General features: G+C 42.3%; 1 protein-coding gene across 1 annotated transcript; it reads right to left on the bottom strand.

Moving 5' to 3' along the window:
* Nucleotides 1-315: 315 nt before the first annotated feature.
* On the bottom strand, nt 316-9,975 carry MSX2 (msh homeobox 2). Its single transcript, XM_070735877.1, has 2 exons — nt 9,359-9,975; nt 316-2,365 (listed from the first exon to the last, which is right to left on the bottom strand). Exons 1-2 carry the CDS (start codon nt 9,699-9,701, stop codon nt 1,941-1,943), a joined length of 768 nt encoding a protein of 255 aa, XP_070591978.1. The 5' UTR covers nt 9,702-9,975; the 3' UTR covers nt 316-1,940.
* Between the last annotated feature and the right edge of the window lie 3,800 nt (nt 9,976-13,775).

Here is a 13,775-nt window from a genome sequence, read left to right on the forward strand (position 1 = left end):
CCAGTGAATTCTATTCATCTCTCTCCCTCCTGAACATCTTGGTCAAGGCATCCTATCAAAAGCACAAACTGTAGTAAAGGAGGAAGAAGAAGCTAATAATCAATATCTGCAGTAAAGGTCCCAAGGAAAAAATATTTAGAAGCAGATTATTAATGACTTGCAATGTCTGTATTTGGATTTTCTTAAAATTAAAATTTTCTGACCTACCCAAAAGCTTTGGATTTTGACCCACGAAAGAGAAGACAAAATTAATCTTTTTTTAAAAAAGAAAGAAAGAAAGAAAAGAAATTAACTCCACACACTGACAAATCAACACACCGTTAAACAAGATGTTTTTAATTTAATTCTAAATAAAGAGATAAGAAATAATAAATCTTCAATAAAATATATAAAATTGTACAAGGCATCCCTTTCAAAGGGATTTTCGTAGGCTTGGGATGGATGGGTAAAAAGGCCAGCACTGAACTAATAGACAAAAAAATTCACAATGTAGCCTGTAGCAGGGCAGATTCCTTCTCTTGCTCTTGAGGACACGCTAAAAACACACTTTGGAAACATCTGGTCTTCAGCAAACTGTCTCCTCTGTCGACACTTTACCACAAGGTTTAGCCATAGTAATAATAAAACAATTAAAAACAATTGGGTTATACGGTACCATATATGCCAAGCAGAACTCTTTCCTCCCTGCCCTCCCACTGAAATTAATCCAAGAGAGGAGAGCTGTCTTGTCTTTAGATTGGGCGGCACTACTTTGTTCTCATAGCTTTTTTTCATCCTCTGGGTTTGTTGGTGTGTCAAGACTCATTTAAGCATAATTCATTTTTACAAGCTAATAATGGTTAAATCACAAGATTATTGCAATAAACACAAAACACAACTCTGCAACACAAATCAACTCTGGTTTCCTCATCCCTCTGCACATAGGCACAGCTATATGTCCTCTTTTCATATCTCTAACCTGTTTTTTTCCCAATATCAAAATGTCGGCTGAACACAGATTTGATTTAAAGGATAATTAAATGGACATGGGGCAAATCGGGATCGAGACAAATCTGAAAGAGGCTTCTCAGGTTTTCCTCTGCCTGTGGTATCATACCCCTGTACCCGTCTGAATGCTGCCTTTGCAAACAAGGATAAACTGAAAACTTTCATCGGTAGAAATCCTGTACAAGATTGAAATGGGGAATCCCACTTCACGGGTGCCATTCTACAGGAAATATTCCTGGAGGGAATTTTTTTTTTATAAAGGAATGGAAAACTCACTTTGCCAGATCAGACCAACAATCCACCCAATCCATCTGAAGTATTCCAGTTACTTGCATTTCATTTTCCAGGACTGTCTGGAGTGCAGCGAAGAGGGTCCAAAGCGTAATGCAGAAAGTCAGCTTTTATTTCTGAAGTTGGTTTTATAAATAAAGCTCTTCTGTATGTTTACGCTTTCTCAATCAGTCAAAGAATACATGTGCATTTTTACCTCCACGCCTGCACTCACCCACACTATGGGAATAACTGAACAAAGTGAGATATATTCCTTCCAAGTAAGCAAGCAAAAGAAAAGACTGCAAGTTTCTCACTTTCAAGGTGTGTAGGTGTGTGAATGATATTCCACAGGTTTACTGGGAACTTTGAGGAGGCCGATAATTAAATCATACATTTTCCTGGGATTGTTATCAATGTACACCCCCTTCCCTGTGTACTATATAAATAAACTATATTCCTTAAAGTTTGTATATATATATTTTAAAAAAAATTGCATTCAGGATCAAATTTTAGCTGAGGAGCTCACATTTGGTCAGTTCCCAAGTTGCAGGATTACAGGTTCTGAGTTCAAATTCCTATATATTTGATAAGGCACATTAGATGTAGGTGAAAAATGACCAGTCATAGTTCTGTACAGCACTTTTTTACCAAGTACACTCCATCGTGCCTTTCCAATCTTCTTATGATAAGTGATACATGCTGTAGCCCACAGGAGTAGCATAGAGTCCTACAGGTGGGATGGGAAGCACAGGTCTGTGAAAGGGATACGTTGTTCCATAGAGAGAGGCAGCCTGGAGAGGCGAGTTGATAGGGAAAGGGAGGCTAAAACCAGAAGGCAGCATGGGCTTCGCTGCCATTTTTAACTTCTCCAGCTCTGCTTCCTGCAGTCTTTTTGCTTTGGCCCTCCGGTTCTGGAACCATATTTTGACTTGCGTCTCTGTAAGGTTGAGGGAACTTGAGAATTCAGCCCGCTCGGCAATGGATAGATACTGCTTCTGACGGAATTTGCGCTCTAAAGCTAGCAGCTGGGAAGTTGTGAAAGGGGTTCGAGGCTTCCGATTGGTCTTGTGTTTTCTCAGCGTACAGGCTGTAGGGCTCAGGTGTCCTGGAAGGAAAGCAAAGAAACATTGATTACTTGAGGAGATGAGAATTAGATGGGCAAATGAAAGGAATAGCCACTTCTTTTTCCCCCCTTTTTTCTTATGCGTATATAGCGTGTAAAGAGCATACATTGTTTTTTGGGGGAAATAATGTCCATAGCCTAAAAAGTAGGAAGATAAAAAGCTTTTGTATAGAAGTGGCAACTAAGCTTATTTCACAAAAAGGTACAATGTGCCCGCACTGATGTCAATAAGACAAAACATTCCATTTTGGAAAAGTAAGTTAAATAAAAGAGAACAAGAACAGTTGGAGATTACGGAAGGCTTTTTTTTTAATGGTGAAGGAATTATTCCTGAAATTCTGTCTTATAATGGACTTTTATTTCATAAGGTGAATGTCTTAAGCTTACTCTTAGCAAAATCAAATTATCAGATAAAACCTACTGTGCCCACACATTAAATTATTACGCTAGCTCAAATCAATCACCCATCCAATCCATTGTGTTTATTAATTTAGCCAATATAATCCACTCCAGTCGGAGTCTTTATCTGCAGTGTTTAAAGTTCTTCTGAAACTTAGCAAATCAAACACACAAGAGTTGCTTTGTCCTTAACAGTCTATTTAGAAACTCTCCTGGTGTGAGAGCTATTTCACACACATTACTTAGCAGCCAAATTTGGGGTTTATCACTAAGCATACACTTGACAGGAATTTGTGGCCAATTGTTGCTTTCCATTTACTTTATCTATGCAAAACATGTGTTTTGAAAAAATATCACTACGCAGTTTGAAGTATACACCTTGCACACTCTGGAAATACCATTAGAAAACAATCTGAAGGAAATAATAAACAGCACTCTATATGTTTATGCCAATTTTTAAAATTACTCCACTAGGAATACTGTATTAGAATTTAGCAAGAAAATGTCCTATTTTTCCACTACAGGAATCCAATGACCATATGTATTTTGGCAAGAAAGTGAGCAAAAGCAAAACAAAACAACCAAAGGCTGTGGTATACTGAGAAAATATCATACAGGCAATTCTCGACTTATAACAGTTCATTTAGTGACCGTTTAAAGTGACAACGGCACTGAAAAAAGTGACTTGTGATTGTGTTTTACATTTATGACCTTGGCAGCATCCCTATAATCACTGTGATCAAAATTTGGGCATTTGGCAACTAGTTCAATATATATGATAGTTGCAGCATCCCCAGGGTTATGTAATCGCCTTTTTATTTATTTGTTAGATTTGTATGCCGTTCTTCTCCGTAGACTCGGGGCAATCTTTGCAATCTTCAGACCAAGTCAACAAAGAAGGCAGATTCACTTAACAACGGTGGCAAGAAAAGTTGTACAAAGTGAATTGTAAAATTGTAAAATGAATTGTAAAATTCACTTAACAAATGTTTCAATTGGCAGACAGAAATTTCGGGCTCAGTTGTGGTTGTAAGTAGAGGACTACCATACCTAGAAACAGTATGACAGTTACTGCACCCAATGTGACAGAACAGACCATAATTTATATGGCAAAGCTGGTTTGTCCTTCTCATATTCCATATCTTCAATATCATATCAAGAAGGAAGGAAAGGAGCTTGTTACATAGTCAAACATCAGATCACTTTCCTTTCTGCAATAATTTATTCCGTACCAGATTGTCTAGATAAAGTGAGTTATTTTTTTAAAATTTTGCTTTATGAATGAAATTGATATGGCTGCCCAACCCACAGAAAGTGACCCTGGGCTGCACAACAACAGTCCAATAAAACAGTAAATAAACCTATGAAAGGTGAAGGCATTGAAAGGCCTCCATTTGGAAGAATGAGCACGTCGGGTGCTGCCTGTATGTTCGTTTCAGCAAATCTTGGGGAAAACAAGAATTTTAATAGGTTATAACTGAAGCAGAAGGGGAACCTAATCCTAACAGATACTCAGCTAGGTGAGCTTATTTTTTTAAGTCTTACAAGCGGTAGAAAACTAGATATCACATCAGCCACTACATGCTATGATTTATCTAGCTGAAATATTTTTCAAGTTTTGCCTACAGGCACTAGTATAGAAGTTGATAAGTTTTTTAATTTGTTTGTTCAAGTCTGTGTTCACTTATATGACTTCCACCTAAATTAAGGGTTGATTGATATATATGTGATGTTTGAACAGAGTAGATTATCGCCTCTCTGTTGGAATTAATTTAGTTTCTTGTATCTTTAGGCAGCAGTGGCAGGTGGGGGGGGGGTGGAGAGGTAGAGATCAAAAGGCCCGTCTATTGATTTAACATATAGTTTTTGTGACAGGTGCTAATCCTGAAAATATATCTTCTGAACAAATACGCTATTTAATAATATTCCATTACTACCCAAGACCTTTCATTGACAAGGCTGCAACCAATATGAACTATTATTTTCAATTCCTTGGAGAAAGAACAACCTGCCAGCATCAAAACCCACACATTGCTCAGTCCTACTGCAGTCACATCAATCATGGTGGCTTACTTCCAAGACACAGTCCCAAGGAAGCCCCTTGTAAATTTAAGTTTGCAAATTTCTGCTGGTTTACTTAGAAGGTGAGTCCCTTGTATTCTAATTGGGCTTGCTCCTTTATAAACACATTTCGGCTTGTTGGTTCAGAATAAGCTCCAGGGAAACAGTGGTGGGAGAGGCAAATTTTGGCTGTTTTTACACACCAGATTTACCTATGCATATCCTTAAAATGGCTTCCTGAACTGACTCAATCTCCTAGCTTTGTACTGTCCTCAGTCACCAACAAATGTCACAGGTTATGTTTGCAGACCCCATTAGGTGTTTAGCCAGTTTGTGGCTGAGAGGGTAGTATAAATCAAGTGACTCTTTAGAACAGTGTTATTTTAAGAACAAATTTAATGAATTTAAGAAGAAAGTAGTTAATCTATAAGGGCTCTTTTTTCCCCTCTTCCCAATCTTTTTTTTTTAATCTTTAGAAAGTATATTCAGAAATACAATATACAGTAAGATTTCCCCTCATATAAGGCACACTTATAGAGAAGCCACTCCCAATTAAATCTTTCACAGGAATGGAAATGAAGTTATTTTCATACTTCATTTAGGATTATGTTTTAAATGTCAGCAAGGTGCTGCAACAATAAAGGCTTTAGCTTAAAGTGTGTTAATAGTGAATGGAATAGGTTTTTTGATTATGTAATTAGTGTTTTGGGTTGGGTTTTTCTTAACTATAGATGTATTAAAAGAATTATTCAATTCTTGACAGTTCTTCCTAATTAAAGCAAAGCCCAAGTAGTTCGTAAACAGTGATTCTCCATGTTGATGAACAGAGTTCCTAAATGGAAGAACAGCTTCTTTTGTGGTTTAAGATAGTGTTCAAAATCATACATTGTTCGCAAATGTAGAAATTTTACTGACACAAAGATGTTATCAGAAGGCAGCATTAATATGTTCTCTTTTACATATATGTATGAGTTTTGTTAGCTACGAAGAATGTGTTAAACCGCCAAGTTATTCAAATGCATAGACAACTTCAGCTTAACTGGATTTATGTTAGGAAAGTAATACATAGATTCAGTTAGCGTATCATGTCCCTATTTATAATAGAAAGGGTATGTATAGTTTTACTTAATGGAAGTTGGTTAATAGCTAAGCTTCCAAATAACATTACATCTGTTTTTAAAATATGATATGCATTATAAAAATATAATCTCTGTAATCTCTGTAGTTTTTAAATTGTCTTCTAAAGTAGCTTGCCATCTGTCAAATGATCTCATTCCATTTATTGCCACAGTTCATCATCATAGTACAACTATTAAAAAATAAGGTTTTGTTACTATTTACAAAATATATATTGAGCAGCAGCTGGAAGTTATCCCTTGCAATTTTATTAGAGGCATTTTCTTCCAAGCATTCTAATGTTTGATATATTTTTTTCTCCTTATTTCTCAGGTGGCTTTTAGTTTATATGACTATTTGATGAGAATGGATCTTCTCTGTGAATAAACCCGCAAATTAGTGAATACTGCAGGAAGATTTTAAGATACACTCCATGGGAGCAAATTCCATGGAGCAAATTTTATACAGAGGTAAGATTATTTGTCAAAATAATTCACTGAAGGGGACAGAATCTCTACAAGGTGTATTCCTTCTTCCAGAAAGTAATATTGCCTTACGATTTTTCCTATTTCACATATAGGCCATGCAGGAAGCTGGTGTAATTTTAATTTCCAGTTTAAAAAAATGATTTAAGAGGAGTTAAAGTTTGGGACTTAAAAGTTTTCTTAAATCATCAGGTCTAAAATTCCAAGGCCCCACAAAACTGAATTCACTCCATAGAAAAAGAAATGCCAGTAACCTTTTCAGAAATTATTTTACCTTGCTTTGTTTTTTAAGATTATCTTTTCATATTTGCTTAGGCAGACCTTCTAAATTGAATGGCAAGACAGATTTAGACTATTTTAGAATGGTTTGATCATGTGAAGGGAATGATCAGTGTGCAACAGATCTACTCAGGAGTTAAGCCTGAGCGAATATGACCATGCAATTGAATGGAATAGGAAGAAGAGGCACAATCTTTGATTGCTTTCGGGATTTTATAGAAAGGTGTGTAGAAAAGAAAAAGATGACAATAGGTTATCTTAGTTTCCGGGTTTCCCTCTGCAAATAAGGTTTGCTTTTATACTCAACAGAGGTGTTTTTTTTTTTAAAAAAAGTGTACTTAGATGCTAATAGAAAGTAGGTGTATTCTATTAAAACAGGTAAGCTCAGAGCCCGACAATAACTTAAAAATGAGCCCAATTGTGACACAAGTTTTTGTGGGGCAAACTCCATCCTTCGCCAGATCAAAACAGCACAAGGGCCGTAAAATTCCATATATTATAATGGAATATCGGGAGTACACTGACTGCAGTTAGTGTGCTAAGACAGCTAGAAATAAAATAAGCCGTTTTCCCATCTTCTCCAATGAATCAGAAGAGGTGACACCGAGGGAAACAAGTAACTTTTCAGGAACTGTTTTTTAACTTGGGGGGGCCTTCCTTCCTTCCCTCCGCCAAATGGCAAGCTGATTTTTGGAGAAGCGGAACTGGTTAAGAGAGAGTTTTAAAATACTGTACACTGTTCAAAAAAATAAAGGGAACACTTAAACAACACAATATCACTCCAAGTAAATCAAACTTCTGTGAAATAAAACTGTCCACTTAGGGAGCAACACTGATTGACAGTCAATTTCACCTGCTGTTGTGCACATTCAACTTTGTCCAGAACAAAGTATTCAATGAGAATATTTCATTCATTCAGATCTAGGATGTGTTATTTGAGTGTTTCCTTTATTTTTTAACCAGTGCATATTCATTTCAGAACTTGCCTGCGATGAGTTAGATAGGTGTACATGGATGACAGAAACGCTCCTGGAGGCACAAGAAAAAAAGATAGAAAGGAAGGAAGATAAAAAGAAAGATGTCATGGCTGAACCGCCTAGCAGCGCTAATGTCCCCTTTCCGACCCAGCGAAACTGAAGCGAATCAAATGCGCGGGTCCAGACGAAGCGGAGCGGGAAGTTCCCGACGGATTATAAGAGAGCAAGGCGACCCCTTCCTCATCAACCGCGCGTTATTGGTTCCTGGGCTTGGACTCCTACCGCTCGGACTCCACATTCAGCGAGGCCTCTGGGCTCTCGCTACAGGTGCACCGAAGAAGGCACCGGAGGGCGCTGAGCGCAAGGATCGTCCTTCGGCCGCTAGAGAGAAAGCCGCAATTTTTTTGGTTTTGGCGACGAAGGAAGGAACAGTGAAGAAACGGGAGGAATGAGAAAACCACCACCACCACCACCCAAAAGCCACTGAACTAAGTGAATTAAGGAGAAGAACATACTTTTCACGGGGGAGGGGGATGGCGAAGTAGGATGATCAGGAGCGATCGAGACCTAAGCAAGGCAGCGAGAGCACCTCTCTTTTGCTCCCGAAAGACGGAAGCTAAAACTGACCCGATTAAATTTGGATCCGGATGGTTAGGAAAACTGAGAGAGAAAGAGACGCAAAGAGAGAGAGACAGAGACAGAGAGAAGGGGGGATGGAGAGATTGGGGACAGATTGGGGGGAGAGGCAGAGAGAGGCAGAGAGAGAAGGAAGGAGGGAAAGGGGGAGAGAGAGAGAGAAGGAAAAAGAGAGACAGAGAAAGGGAAGGAGGGAGGAAGAGGGAAGGAGAGACGGGGGAAAGAGAGGCAGAGAGGGAAGGAGGGAGAGGGAGACGGGGGAAAGAGAGACAAAGAGAGGGAAGGAGGGAAAGAGGGAGAGAGAGAGCAGAGAGAGAGAAGGAGGGAGAGGGAGATGGGTGGGAGAGACAGAGAGAGGGAAGGAGGGAGGGAGAAAGAGAGAGAGAGCTGTTCGGACTTGGGGGGGGGGCGCGGGAAGGAGGGGAATCTAGCTTGAGCCTTGAACTGCAAAAAAGACGTCAGTGGCGCCAGGCCCGCGGCGTCTCTTTGGACAGTTCCGGACACACACAGCAGCTTTAAAAGGGGCGGCTAAAAAAGCTTTTAAAAAGATCGCGTCGCTTTATGAGTCCAAACGTTCAGTCGCGGCGGCGCAAACAAAAGAAGCCGCTTTCAAACTTTTTTTTTTTAAAGGCCGAGACGCCGCGCCGAAAAATTCTCCCTCGGGACATCGTAAGCCGCGGTTGCTTGCAAACCGGAACGGGGCTCGTCCCCCCCCCAACCCCCAGTAGCCATCCACCCCACTGAAGCCTTTTCCGTGGATTCATCCCCAGCCAATGCTTTCTCCGAAGTTTTAAAAAAAGAAAAACTACCCGCAGGCTGCCTCTGGCTTTTCTGAAGTTCGGAGCAGGGCAAGATCGCAGTTTGGCGGGTGGGGTGGGGGAATATTGGAGGGGTGAAGCCACATCAAACACACACAAAGACACAAACAACAATACACAAAACACACACACGCAGCTGACTCGGTCGCCCAGCTTCCCACTGCTGGCGCCCTTGGAGCCTCCCCTAAAGTCCCAGGCACTCACTTGGGGGAGGGGAGTATCTGCCGGCCTCCGGGATCCAGGACGAGCCGTCCTCGGAGTTTTCGGATTTGACCGACGAGGTCTCGAAGGTTTTGGTAAGGCCGCCGGGGCTGGGCGCTTCCCTGGCGACGTGAGCGGGCAAGAGCAGGTTCCTCGAAGTGCCCAAGCCGGCCCCTTCCAGGCTCCCGCTGGCCTCTCGGGCCGGCTTCTTGTCGGACATCAGCGCCTCCACGCTGAACGGCAAGCTGGAGACCTTGACTTTGTGGGGATCCTCAGCTCCGGCCGCGGGGCCCTCTTCGTCCGAGGAGAAAACCTCCTTGGCTTTGGAAGGGGAAGACGACGACATCGCGGCGCAGCTCCGCAATAAGATCCCCGCGTAGAGAAGAAGCAGCAGCAGCAGCAGCAGCCGCCTCGCGTCTCGCCTCCTCCTCCTCCTCCGCCGCCGCCTTTCTCCCCGTCCGCCTCTTCTTCTCCTTCTGGTGGCCGAGTCGGGACCTCTCAATCCAGCCTTTCGCTTTCGGAGCCTCTCCTGGACGCGCCACCTCCGCTCGCCTCCAGCCCCCGAACAGACAGACCCAACTTTTTCCTCCCCCCTCCCCTTTTTTTGGGAGAAGACTTCTGGCTGTTTCCTCCTTTGGGAAGTTGAGTAAGCGCGCGGCTCAGCCAATGGGAGCCGCCCGGGACGGCGACGTAAGGCGGCGACTCCTCTGATTGGCTCTCCGAGCGGCCCCTGTGAAAGCATAAGCGGCTTGGTGGTGCTTCTTCTTTTTTTTTTTTTCCTGCTGGCCTTTTAAATAAATTAGAAGTTAATGACACGGGCAGCAAACGGAGCCGCGTTATTAGGGAGCTCTTTCCCAAGCTCTGTTAAAAACCCGGCCAAACGACAAGAGAAGTCTGTGGGTGTAATTAAAGGGGCTGGTGAGACAAAAAGGCAACTCTTGAAAGAGCAGATTTCGAACCCCTCTCCCTTCCCCCATTTTTATAGACTCTCTCACTCTGGGAGGGAGGGGGCAACGGTGGGGAGAGGGGGAAGAGAGTGACTGTTGGGGTTTCAACCAGAATCGCCTCAAAACGACCTAATTTCAGCAGCCGTCCCGTCCCCTCACCAACCCAAAAACAGTGCATAAGCGCACCACTGTGCCTACCGTCCCTGCCCTACTGTCCTATTTGTCCTCTTATATCGAGGCTTTTTAAAAAACGTACGCTTATACAAACTATTACTCTCTACATGTTTGACTAAATAAGTAAGTAAGTAAGTAAGTAAGTAAGTAAGTAAGTAAGTAAGTAAGTAAGTAAGTAAGTAAATAAGATAGTTAGTAAGTAAGTAAGTAAGTAAGTAAGTAAGTAAGTAAGTAAGTAAATAAATAAATAAATAAATAAATAAATAAGTAAATAGATAAAAATAAAATAAGTGAAAATAAAAATAAAAGTAAAATATATAAAATAAAATAAAATGTCTGTATGGCAATAATGGCGCTGCCATCCCTTTTTGCCTATCTACTGAAAATAAAACGAGGGGGGACTAGACGGAAAAGGAAGCTGTTTTCTTTGCTTTTTTTACTTCTGTGAGAGAGAGAGAGAGAGAGAGAGAGAGAGAGAGAGAGAGAGACCGCTGTTGAGGGGTATGTGTGTGTGGAGGAAGGATGGCACAAGGCAGTGGCGTGAATCACTTCCAGGTTAAGGAGGTGAAATGGACGTCCTCTGGGCACAGCTTCTCTCAGTTGGAAGCGAAACCCACGCGGGCTTTTTTTAAAAAGAAAAAAAGAAAAAAGCGCCGCCCGGGATACTCGAGGCGCCCCCTCCCCCTTAAGGGGGGGGAAAAAACCCGAAGCGAAGTCTCCTGAGGCGAGTCGGTTGGTGCTCCGAGACGAGGCCTCTCCAATGCCTCCTCTCGGGCTTCTCTCTCCCCCCTCCCACCGACCCTCGCAGTACAAGGGCGAGAAACTGCCCCGAGGAAGGAGTGAGGGGAAGGCGGGGTGAGTTGCGGGGGGGGGGGCGCGTTAGAATTTCATCAGAGGCAGCCGGCTCTTTCCACCCCCCTCGCGAAGATATACAGTCTCTGGGGAGTTGGGTGACATACAAATCCTAATAATAGTAATAAAAGTAATAATAGTAATAGTGACGACGACGACAACAACAAACAACAACAACAACAACAACAATAATAATCATCATAATAATCATAATAATAATAATACTCGGGACTTGAAGTTTGCCTTCTCACTTTTGACCAGAATCGTTTCCCGCCCGCTCTTAAAGGAACACGTGAAAAGCCTGTTGGGGGAGAACCTGACTTTTTTTAAAAATAAAATAAAATATGTTTTAAAAAATAATTATGTCGGTAATGCTCAGTTGCAACAGGCGCCTAAAGCACTGATGACAAACAGATGCCTTTTTTTAAATAAGTCTGAGTCGGCACTCTTTCACTTGCGGGCGCATCAAACAGCCTCAAGGAGGGCAAGTTATTGGTGGTGTTGGATTATTATTATTTTTAATTTCCACCCCGACGTGCCATTAAAAGGTGGATTCAATTTTAAATGACATCGCAATTAGCAGCTCGAGAAAAGTAGATTTTTTTTTTCCTTTGGCTTGGCAATTAATTTTAATCTGTTGGTGATAGCTATCTAATGGCTGGCTGATAACTATTGTGGCTATTAGAAGAAAAAGCAGGCGAGGGAAGTGGTGGTGGGGGCGACGGCGGTGTTTTAGAGCAGTGTTTCCCAACCGTGGCCACTTGAAGATATCTGGACTTCAACTCCCAGAATTCCCCAGCCAGCATTCGCTGGCTGGGGAATTCTGGGAGTTGAAGTCCAAATATATTTAGGTTGCCAAGGTTGGGAAACACTGTTTTAGAGAGAGCGGGAGAGAGGCAGAACCACAACAGGAGAAGAACCCTTTCCTGGACCAATATTCTCTCTCCTCTCTCAAGTCCCTTACTTCTTAAAAAGAGAAAGAAAAGGAGAGTGGGGGCGCCTTCTTTATTTGATCTTATAAGCCCTTATTTCCCCAAGGGTTGGTTTTTGTTTTTTAAGCGAAGGCGACACGAATCTTTTCAGCTTTCTTCAGCCAGCCCAGAGGAAAGAGAGACTGAGATAAAGAAAGAACTGCGGGGCTCGGTCGGTTATGTCAAACCGCTGGGTTTATGGGTAAATCTTCCTTGATCGCAGTTACAGTACTGTATTAGGAAAAGGTGCCCTCGCCAACATTGCTGGCCCTTCCATCCTTAGAGAAAAGAGCAAACCGAACAACAATAGAATAGAACAGAAATATTTAGGGGCCCAGTGTGATTGGACACACAAGGAAATTAGTTTTTGGTGCATTTTATGCTCTCAGTGTACATAAAAGAAAAGGATACATTTGTCAAGAATCATGAGCTACAACACTTAATGATTGTCATAGGGATCAAATAAGCACGAGGAAACAATCAATATTTATAAAAATCTCTGTAATGTAGAACCACCCAGAGCCTCGGCCTGCATCCTTGGGGAGGGGGGGCGCGCGCGATGCACACCAAATTTATCCGAATTTCTACCTCCCCGACCTTTAATTTTTTTTTTTTTAAGCAGCCGTGCTGCACTAGTTTCAACGAAACAGATGGTTTTGGCTGGCTGACTTGCTTGCTTACTCACTCCTACTTGAAAGAATACCTGTTGCCTGCCTCTTTTGCATTTGATCTTTACGGCTCAAAATTAAAAAAAAAAAAATTAATTCGCCGCCTTACACAAGATGATTGGGGAGGGGAGAGATCATCATTTCCTTGTTTACGAGAAGGCTGCCAGAGTGGCAGGCGAAAATAAAGGCTGCCCCCCCCCTCCCTCCCTCCTGCTGGGTAGGGAGACAGTTGCTTTGATCGGGGTGATTCCCACCGCCCCCTCCCCCTCCCAACCTTGGTCCGAAGCCATTACTTCCAGCAAGGGGTGTGAGAGAAAAACCGCTGGACTTCGGGAGGGTGGACGGTCCACCTCCCCTGGAAACCATGGCAACACTCCTATGGAATTCATCACAGCGCCTTCAAGGAGTCTGAAAGGCGCTGCGAGAAAATACATAGGCTTCCAAAGTAATTGCTGTTATTGTCAGGTCCTGCAACCAATTACTGTGGTTATTATTACTACTACTATTAATTATGCTCCTTGCAGAAAAAAAAAAAGCAGTAGGATCACAGGCTGCTGAACTCATCCGAAGGAACGCTGCACCGGGTTCAGAGCTGCGAGTGGTTCAAATCTAGATTCCGGAGAAGGCGTCGAAGTTCTTTTTCCATTTGCTCTGTACTTCTAAGGTCCACCTTTAAGGCTTCTGCGCATCTTCAAAGAGGTGCCGCTTGGATAAAGGGGTGGACATCGCCTCCAAACTGACCCATGCCTTGTACTCCTCCTGGGGTCTCCTCCCTAGCACCAAGCCCTGCAAATGCCAGGAACCAACT

The sequence above is a fragment of the Erythrolamprus reginae genome, chromosome 2 (genome assembly GCF_031021105.1).
Source record: "Erythrolamprus reginae isolate rEryReg1 chromosome 2, rEryReg1.hap1, whole genome shotgun sequence".
NCBI lineage: Eukaryota > Metazoa > Chordata > Lepidosauria > Squamata > Dipsadidae > Erythrolamprus > Erythrolamprus reginae.